The sequence below is a fragment of the Pecten maximus genome, chromosome 15, assembly GCF_902652985.1.
Source record: "Pecten maximus chromosome 15, xPecMax1.1, whole genome shotgun sequence".
Lineage (NCBI taxonomy): Eukaryota > Metazoa > Mollusca > Bivalvia > Pectinida > Pectinidae > Pecten > Pecten maximus.
The window spans coordinates 18,034,616-18,045,099 of record NC_047029.1 but is presented as its reverse complement, the minus strand read 5'-3'; the positions used below and the strand labels follow the sequence as shown (position 1 = coordinate 18,045,099).

At 46.7% G+C, this 10,484-nt stretch overlaps 1 protein-coding gene across 1 annotated transcript; it reads right to left on the bottom strand.

The window, feature by feature from the left end:
* Window positions 1-1,528: 1,528 nt before the first annotated feature.
* On the bottom strand, window positions 1,529-1,921 carry LOC117343294. The gene has a single exon (XM_033905638.1). It carries the CDS (start codon window positions 1,919-1,921, stop codon window positions 1,529-1,531), a length of 393 nt encoding a protein of 130 aa, XP_033761529.1.
* Between the last annotated feature and the right edge of the window lie 8,563 nt (window positions 1,922-10,484).

Genomic DNA, 10,484 nt, shown 5'->3' with positions numbered 1-10,484 from the left:
CTGGTGAACAACACTCTTGTAAAACATGTTCCGGAACTAACTGTTTTGTACCCTGCATTTGGCAAGACTTCCTCCATCTCTGCTAGGAACGAATCCCTATTAAATGGTGGCTGAACTAAAGATGGTCGAAATCATGTCTAGTCTGATTTATCAGCAATACTTTGTAAATGATGATATAAGATTGATAAGAATCAAAAATTCTAAATGTAGAGCTTTTTTTGTTTATTTTTGTTTAACTTTCTACACAACCAGGGTAATTTAAGGACATTCAAGTTTTTGGTATAGGGGAAAGCCTGAGTACTGGGAGAAAACCCATCGACCTATGGTCAGTATCTGGCAACTGCCCGACATAAGTTTCAACACAGAGGCGGAGGGCTAGTGGAATAAGGTAGTCACACATTATATACTTGGCCAGCATGACCCCTTAAAGATTGTAGAGCATGTAAAAGTCATAAACCTGCAGTTCATTCTTAATAATATATATATATATATGGTACCTTAGGAAAATTTGTTTAATATCTTTATGCCCTGCACAAGTTTTTGTTCTAGTCATTCATGTTAGACTTAGGTAGACAACAGGTCACTTGCTATTCTCTGGTGTATATATTACACTCAAGCTCTCTGCCATCCAAATAAAAATACAAATCCATTACTTTTAAAATTTCATTAGGTTTAACACTTTATTACATATACGAATATTGATTTGACCAATATGTACATATGTAATTCCTAATAGCACGTTACAGAAAGGATAATCCTAAAGTAACGTTGCCGTTATGCTACAAGCTAGTTACCTCGCTGTTGGTCACGCTATCTGGTTCACAATGGAGGTCGAAACTATATCACCACGGGTCGCTGGACAGGTTAGGATAGGGTGATGATACAGCAGTCAAATACGTATCCGATAGAATGTACTGGCTTAGTGTCCTAGCTAAAAGCCCGGAGCACTAAGATAACTGGCACTACTTACGTAGAGATATACTGACTCCGTTAAAAACAGAGATGGTCTAACACACGTGTTGTCTGATTTCCGGTCAGGTGTGAAGACTGTACACGGGGTAGATCTTTATCTGGCACGGGCCAGTGAACCGTGACGCACTTCCGGCGTAAGTAATCAGGTCAACTCGGCCCGAGACACTACATTCCTCCCAACTATATAATGAAAGTCCTTTATGGCCGGAGGGTTGGTAATGGTATATACAAAGATCTTCCGTGTCTTGATCAAGTTCCTAAATTTTGACTCTGCACACTAAAAGCGTTGCGATGAAGTCACTTAAGTTACTACTGGGTTGCTTCCTCCAAAAAGGGGGAAATAGTAGGGATAAAATCCCTTGCAGTCAAATCCGGTTATGAGGCGCGGGTCGTCCTAAAAGGACACACAATCCTGTAAAATACATGGATGCAATCCCGACCTCCATGTCTAGAATACAATCCTCGATGATGAGGGTACGGGTAGCCTATAAAATAGACTCACTACCTAGTAAAATACTGAGGTACAACCCAGTCCCTAACTGTCCTTTCCGAGTTCCTAGTGACGGAACAGTCGTTGAGCGTTGGTTACGGTCGCATTCAGCAGGGATTCCGCCGTGTAACTGAGGTGTTTTGCTACAGCCTCCGCCGTCCAATACAATTGGTTGGGTGCAGACCACTTGCGGCCTGACCGGTTGAAGTAGGGGGCGTCGGTCTCCAACAACACTCTCTCAGGGTTGATCCACTTCAAGGCGCGAACCTGAGGTGGGGTGAATCCTGCAGCCATGCTGGTAAATCCGAAGTACAGATTCCTAAAAGCACTAGACCACTGCTCACGGACATAGGAATCCCCATTGAAACAATGGAGATATATCCGCTGGTCTTCAGGCACTGCCTTCTTTACGTAGTGTAGAAGAAGGAGGTATGCTTCTTCTCCACTATCTCCGGACATCCCTCTTCAATGGAGAACCAAGACATGTCGAGGCTCCACCAATGGTAGAATCTTCTCCAACATGACTAACTGCTGCGGCCACTGCTCCGATGGTACGGAGTGGTCAACACCAACTTCGCCAACTGCTTTCACTCTGCGTTGTCGTACGAGGTCCTTCAGCTTCCTGATGACACGATCCAACTCCGAGCTCGAGTATCTTTTCTTGGGGTGTACCCCTACTGCGACCTCCATATCCACTGGTAGGGTCTTCAGACTATCCGTGGTTGGATAAGTCTCCGGGTCGCAGAAAGAGGCACAAGTCCCGGCGACGATTACCTCCTTTCCCTTGTCCATCCTGGTACAATCCAACACGGACTGAACGTAGAGTCCAGTCGTAATCCCATGGCCTTCAGGGTGCGGTCAAGATGGAAGTGAGCATCAAACGCCCGAGGGGTTCGGGTTCCCACTTCCTCAGTGGCAGGAAATAACGTCCTCCAATACTCTCGCTCGGTAGCAGGGATCCGGGCAGCTATCAGCAACAAAACCTTCCAGTGGAGGAGGACGGCTACAGAGTTCACCGGTTCCAACGTGAAGTTGTCTGGACATGGTACACTCTTCTGGCAGTCTGAAAAACTGAGCTTCTTCGATGATGTTGTCAAAAGGTGCTGCATCTCCACGTACTCCACAAGGTTGTCCAGGTTGTCCACGGCTCTTCTCAAAAGCCATACAGCGGCTTGTAAAAGGGCCTCCTTCCGTCCACGAAGAACCTTGTTTGCTGCAGGGGGCAGGCGCTCGTCAAAAACCCTCGGTAAATGATGGTTGAACGCGTGGGGCTTGGCGTAGCTCCCAACCTCCTTGCAGTCAGGAATCACAGTGTCTGACCCTCGGCGCTCGGCTTCGCGACGTAGATCCAGAACCTCTCGGAACCTCTACCACTATTCCTCCTCGTCTCGGCAGACGTCACAACTCGAGTGGTACGGGGCTCCTCAACGTGGACCGTCTTCCTGGGAATAGGTCCAGTTGACTGGCTGTGAGGGCGCTTACGGGGGCTCGTCCGACGCATAGGGGCAGACACTGAAGGGCTTCTGGCAGCTCTCCGCGGACTGGAACGATGACGAACAGGTGAAGGACTCCTACGGGAACTCTTCTTACGAGGACTGGTCCGGCGAGTACTCCTGGATGGCCGGTCACTTACCTTGGGTTTAGCACGGGAGACGGGGATAAAATCCTCACGCACACTGGCTGGACCCTTGGCAGAGACGCGACCTGACGGTACAGTCTGGCTATCTGGTCGCTGGGATGGGGATACAGTAGGAGATCCAATCAATGGCTCCTCCAACACGGGGGTATCCATGGTATCCACTGGGGGCATGAGCTCAATGTCCATTGGGTCATCCCCCAAGAGGTCCAGGTCATCTTCCGATGCTGCAGGGGCCTCAGTGGTAACTGCATCCTCGATCCTGCGCTCCAGATTGGGGTCGGTAGACAGGCGAATGTCACGGTAACAAGCCGTCGACTCTGCAGGTACAGGTCCTACTCTTGGGCGACGACTCAGCGGGGCGACGTGCTGCTCAATCCAGGCGAATGAACGGAGCTGCAGCGAGTCCAAGGTTTCCGTGACCTTCTTCAGCCAACCTTCAAGTTGTCTCCGGTTAGCTCCCTTCTTACCCATCTTACCCTTTGCCAAACTGCACATATCCAAGACGATCTCGTCAAAGCGTTGATCCGACATGATACAGAGGGCCATCCGTTCGATGAATGCAGTAGGGGGCTGAAACAGCTCACCTCGGCGTAAACATGCTGCTGCCTGCTCATCAATGGGCTGACTGGTCCCTCTGTTTGCCATATCTGTAAATAATCAGAATAGAGCACATGATTACTTATTACAGCAACCCTTACATTTGTATTTGTCAATATCAAGTGCCTCAGTAGCAGTTACGTTGACACAAGATCTATGATACCATTCCTGACAATAATCACATTGTATCATGATCCGGCCTTGCCATGGCTTACGACAAACACAAAAAACTTCTGTACTCTGGTCTGGTAGCTCCGCATCTCCTCCCCCTTTTGTCTTAAAGGTCTGGATCCACGCACGGATTTTCCTATCTTTACAAGGGGCCATTATATCATGGTTGGTCACCAAAACGGAACTGCGAAGCTTGATTTGATACAGGCGATATCTTCTTCACTATAACTCCCGGTCCTTTCCAAGGGGAACATAGTTTTTTACATTTACCCTTGGTGACTGCAGTATCTAAAAGATACACGACATCTCCTTCAGCGTATGGTCTCTGCAGAATGCGTAGGTCATAATAACGCTTCATACGGTTAAGAGATGTCTTCAAATTACTCCTAGCGACGGTGTGAGCTTTCTCAAGGTTTCCTACCAGGGTAGACACATAGTCATCAACATTGTTGGTTTTCTGGCCTGGTAGGGGAAACATGAGCTGGGCGGGCGTGTTCACTTCTTTCCCGAGCATCAGCATATTCGGAGTGAATCCTGTAGTCCGATTGACCGATGCGCGAATAGCTCCAGCTATTTGCTGGACATGCTCATCCCATTTATTTTGGGACTTCGCGAGGAAACAACGAACAGCGTCCATTAATGTTCGGTTATACCGTTCCACCTGTCCATTGGAAGACGGTCTGTAAGGTGTAGTACGAGCTTTATGGATATGGAGAGCCTGGCATAAAGCTTCGAACAACTTACTCTCAAAGTTTCGTCCCTGGTCGGAGAAGATTTGAAACGGATAACCAAACCGCGAAAAGAATCCGTCCACAGCTGCTCTCGCTGTTATTTCAGCTTTCTGGGAGGGAAGGGGAATGCACTCCACCCACTTGGTAAATTGATCCACCATCATGAGGCAGTGTTCATTTCCGCTTGCTGTCTTAGGTAACGGTACGAGGAAATCTAATCTATATGCACTCGTTCCATAGGAGCACCGGCGTGGTACTCCGTCATGGGGACGCGTCCGTAGCGTTTGTTTTTCTTGTTGCGGCTACAGACGTCACAGGAGGTTACATAGGTCTCAATGTCTCGTCCTAGATGTACCCAGAAAAACTTTTCTTTCAGCTTAGCCTTTGTTCTGGCTATTCCTTGATGAGCAGCTGAGGGAAGATCATGGTGCCACTCGAGGGTCTTCTCTGTCAGAGAGATTGGCACTACAAGCACCAAATCATCACTGTCAGTCTTCTGTTTAAATATCACACCGTCAATTAGTTTACAGATGTTTCTGTTTAACCAGTAGTACTTGGCTTCTGGAGAAGCTAGGAATAGCTCTCCCTGTCCAGGTTCTGATCCATCCAGTAGATATTTCCGGATAAACTGGAGGTCTGTGTCTTTTTCTTGTTCATCTTCGAGTTCACCGTAGGTGAACCCCCAACAAGATGGTGTCTCTGCTGTAGCTTCTTTTGCTAACTGAACTGTACACATCCTAACCTGGAGCTGGTTATCCAGAAGCTCTACATCAAAACTTGATCCATCTGAACGATGTTCCACTGGCAGGGTGGATAAACTGTCATCTTTGAGTTCACTGTCATGTCCACCACAATCAGGATGTGGATAGTCAAGGAAAACCGAGGAAGCCGTATTCACCTGATGACTCCCCGGAGTTTGACTCGCAGAAGGTGGTTGGCCAATAATGGCCCTGTCATCTTTAAGCCGACTGTCATGGCTACCACAATCAGGGTGTGGATAACCAAGGAAAACCGGAGTAGCCCTATTTACCTGATGACTACCCGGAGTTTGACTTGCAGAAGGGGGTTGGGTCGAACTGGCATCTTTGAGTCCACTGTCATGGCTACCACAATCAGGGTGAGGATAGCCAAGGAAAACCGGAGTAGCCCTATTTACCTGATGACTACCCGGAGTTTGACTCTCAGAAGATATACGGGCATGCATGTTCAGGGGACACTCAAGGAAACTGGTAGGCTTACTTTCTTTACCGGCAGAGTTACACACGGAACCAGCCGTGGCACTTTCGTACGGGCGTTGATCGCTTGCAGGAAAACTGTCATGAGTGCCTTGACATCCAAGATAACTGTCATGTAATGAAATTGGTAAAGAAGAAATATCTAGCAAAACATTTGCTGGATCGGTTGAAACAACCATGGGAGTAGTAGGCACGGGGTTAAAAACCTCCATATAATCCATATCTAGGCCTAAATCTACAAGTGGCTCAGGGGCTTGGCTCGTAGTCCTGGGCCCTACTAGTTTAAAGAATCGGTAGAGTTCTTTGCCTTCTTGACCTTGTCTGGGTTCTTCTCACACCACTTTTTGTAGCGGCGGCAGTCTTTTTTCATATGGCCTGCTCCTTTACAAAAGAAGCAGGTTATTTCGTTGGAACCAGACTGTCCTTGAGCCTGTAGATTGGTCTTCCCCAGTTTAGCTGCAAGTTTGTTGACCTCCTTCTCAATTAGAGCTTTCATCTCATCTTGAGAAGACTTCACTGCATTGACTGAGGTTTCCTCCCTTCCTTTTTTCTTCTTTCCATCCACGGCCTGGCTAACATACTGATATTGTTTCATCAGGTTCAGAGCTCCTTCCATGGACCGTGGTCTGCTGAGAAACACATGTTTCCCTGCGTCTTTGTCAGTGCTCCCTTGGCAAAATCTGGAAATGGCCTCGGAACGGGCATGTTTCTCCGGTAGGTGACGAAATGCGGGTGTGGCGAGGGTCATAACTCTATCGGCCCAGTCATCGAGTGACTCGTCATTCTTCTGAGTGGCCTGTTGGAATTTGACCGTCGACGTCTCGGGTAATTCCTTAGCACCAAAACGTCCCTCCAATTTCTTCATAATTGTACGGAAAGAACATTCCCGTCCCATGCCGACATTCATCGTGAAATAATCCAAGGCCTTACCATCTAATGCCCATGTCAGGTAGTCACGGCATTCTCCCTCTGACCAGTGAAGGACCGTACGGAAACTCAAATTCTGCTTGAATGACAGCCAGTTTGTTGAACCATCATACTTGAGGTTTTTCGGTAGCTTCTGTGGCTTACCCCGTGGCCCCAAGCTACGATTGTCATCTCCACTGGACTCGCTACCAGAACTTGAGGTGTCGAAATAAAATCTCGACTTCTCACGACTGGAGCGATTGTGATGACCGCGACTGCGATGACGCAAAACAGAGCGCTTGCGGCGACGCGAAACAGAGCGATCGCTGTAACCCTTCCTTGAAGGAGACCGAACACTCCGGCTAGTGCTCATACAGTCATGACGACATGGCGAATATCCTCGGTGCCTAGAAGAACTAAGTTGCCTTCTAGACCTGGATGTTGACCTGGAGTCATGACGGCGCCTATGGTGTCCAGACCTACCCTTTGAACTGGCTCTAGTATCTGATGGTGACCTAGTTTTGTGATGATGCATCGGCTTTCCAGGTGACCTCGATGACCTTGGTTTAAGAGACCTGAAAGACGATGTCCCTTTGCTAGGTGACCTCGAAGACTTACATGACCTTTGAGGTGTCTTGTCCGATCTCGATACTTGGACACTAGCTTTGTCCTCAGTTGGGTAGTAGCTGGGCGCATGACTGGGCGAGGGTTGACTGGATACTTCGGGTCGATTTAACCAGAGTGAACCAAGTCGATGCTAGTCATCTCATCATATGAAGATGGCGGCTCCAACTTCATAGGTATAGGTAACTTGGCTGACTCTGGCTGCTTAGACTTGGGAATGGCCCCCATTTCCTGTTTGGGGTCAAATACCGGGACATCTGGATAGTCCATTCGCATTAAATCCATGCTGTTGACAGGTTTTACCAAAGTATTAAGTGGTGACCATTTTTTGTCTGTATCGTCAACACCCGTGTTATATAAAATACGCGTAGGATTAATATTCCCTACATTAGGGAACCCAACCATGTTGGCGTGAGAAAATTCCGATATTTCTGAAAATTCCTGAGTCCCATGTCTCTGCATTGACGGCTGTGATGTGGTAATAGGTACCTGGGGTGGGGCGAGAACTGGGGCTAGGGATTCCCCCATGTCCAATAAATCAGCAAACTCCGGTGACTTATGGGACTGGCTCTCCAAAATAAATAGAGTCCCATAACTCCTGACTTGGTTTTCTGCCACCAAAAGCCGCTGTAATGTGCTCGGCGGTTAATTTCCCATAATTAATTCTCATATTAATTAGGATCCTTGCACGTGTCTCCCCTATTCCAGGTAAATACCGGACCATATCTTCAAAAGTTGCCGTGTTTATGTTTCTAGCCGGAAGCGACGCCATTTTAACCGGAACTGACGCCATTTTGATGAAACAATAGAGGTTGGATATTTTTTATTCAAAAAATAGGCATACAATAAATACAAAATTCCACCGTAAAAAATACTCCGTATCATAAAATAGCGCAGGAATATGAGGTGTAGAATAATGTTGTGCAATGAAAATGATACAAATTTAATCCTCGTATTATAAAATAACACACAGGAACGGTATCATGAATCTGTAAACCACGTGACTGCTGGCTGAGGAACAATTCGATAAAATCGTAATTGAAACCACAGAAAAATCAGGAAAACTGCGCGAAAATTGATAAACACAGGACTCAATGAATAAACATTAATTTATCAATTACTAGCCAATACTGCTGACACCATTAAAGTAACGTTGCCGTTATGCTACAAGCTAGTTCCCTCGCTGTTGGTCACGCTATCTGGTTCACAATGGAGGTCGAAACTATATCACCACGGGTCGCTGGACAGGTCAGGATAGGGTGATGATACAGCAGTCAAATACGTATCCAATAGAATGTACTGGCTTAGTGTCCTAGCTAAAAGCCCGAAGCACTAAGATAACTGGCACTACTTACGTAGAGATTTTCTGACTCCGTTAAAAACAGAGATGGTCTAACACACGTGTTGTCTGATTGCCGGTCATGTGTGAAGAAACTGTACACGGGGTAGATCTTTATCTGGCACGGGCCAGTGAACCGTGACGCACTTCCGGCGTAAGTAATCAGGTCAACTCGGCCCGAGACACTACAATCCTTACAGATTTTCAATATCTATTAATAGTTTTGCGCAGATGAACAATTATTCATGTTATTAACTGCCCTGCAGGTAAGGCGTAAGAATTGTACCTGCTGCCACAATTGCATGATTCGTAAGAGGCGACTTAATTTGGGATCTTATCTTTTCTCTTCTTTCTAAGCAACTTTCTTCTTCCTAATGTCTCCCTTGACAATGCCTCACTTTTTGGCCTTTAGTTGAGCGTTCGCCGCTGTGAGGAAGGCTTTGGTTGAAGAACATATAGTCTCCAAAATTAAAATCTAAATGGTCATTAACACTACGTTACATGAACATCTAACAACATCTAATATGGGGTCACGTTCTGATGACCTTTGGGATGTGTGTATATCACTTTCAGGGCGAATTGGCATTTTATCGATGTCATCGAAGCAAAAACAAATTCGTCACAGCATGCACTGAGGCAAACTATTTCGGCACATTATATATCTTAATGCTTTAAGGGACGAAATGATTTGAAAGAAATTGACAGACTATACACTCTATTCATGCTAATTCGGACATATACAATTCACTTCCAAGATTCTGGAAGTAGCCATTTGATTGGCTAGTCCAAAAGGTCACCCTGACGTGACCCTTTATGGGATGTTGTTAGATGTTCATGTAACGTAGTGTTAATGACCATCTAGATTTTAATTAGATAGGTTATTTTCAACGTGGTTGCCGTCAGGGGGATCCGGTCTCCCCGTATATTTTTTTTATCCTTTGTATTGAAGTGTTAGCTGCTAGAATAAGGTTTTGGTTTGGTTTGGTTTATTTTGTTTAACGTCCTATTAACAGCTAAGGTCATTTAAGGACGGCCTCCCGTGCGTGCGACATGCATGCGTGTGGTGAGTGCGTATGTGTGGTTTGGGAGGCTGTGGTATGTTCGTGTTAAGTCTCCTTGTGATAGGCCGGATCTTTTGCCGATTTAGAGTGCTACCTCACTGAAGCATACTGCCGAGGACACCCAGCAGCACATTTGGTTTGGTTCATTTTGTTTAACGTCCTATTAACAGCTAAGGTCATTTAAGGACGGCCTCCCGTGCGTGCGACATGTATGCGTGTGATGAGTGCGTATGTGTGTTTTGGGAGGCTGCGGTATGTTTGTGTTAAGTCTCCTTGTGATAGGCCGGATCTTTTGCCGATTTAGAGTGCTACCTCACTGAAGCATACTGCCGAAGACACCCACCAGCACACCCCAGCCGGTCACATTATACTGACAACGGGCGAACCAGTCGTCCCACTCCTAATTTGCTGAGCGCTAAGCAGGAGGAGCAACTACCATTTTTAAAGACTCTGGTATGTCTCGGCTAGAGGACAGAACCCAAAGCCTTCCTCACAGGGGCGAACGCTCAACTAAAGGCCAAAAGTGAGGCATTGTCAAGGGAGACATTAGGAAGAAGAAAGTTGTTAAGAAAGAAGAAAAAAGATAAGATCCCAAGTTTAGTCGCCTCTTACGATCATGCAATGGGGGCAGCAGATACAATTCTTACGCCCAACCCACCCGGTCACATTATACTGACAACGGGCGAACCAGTCGTCCGACTCCTAATTTACAGTATGCT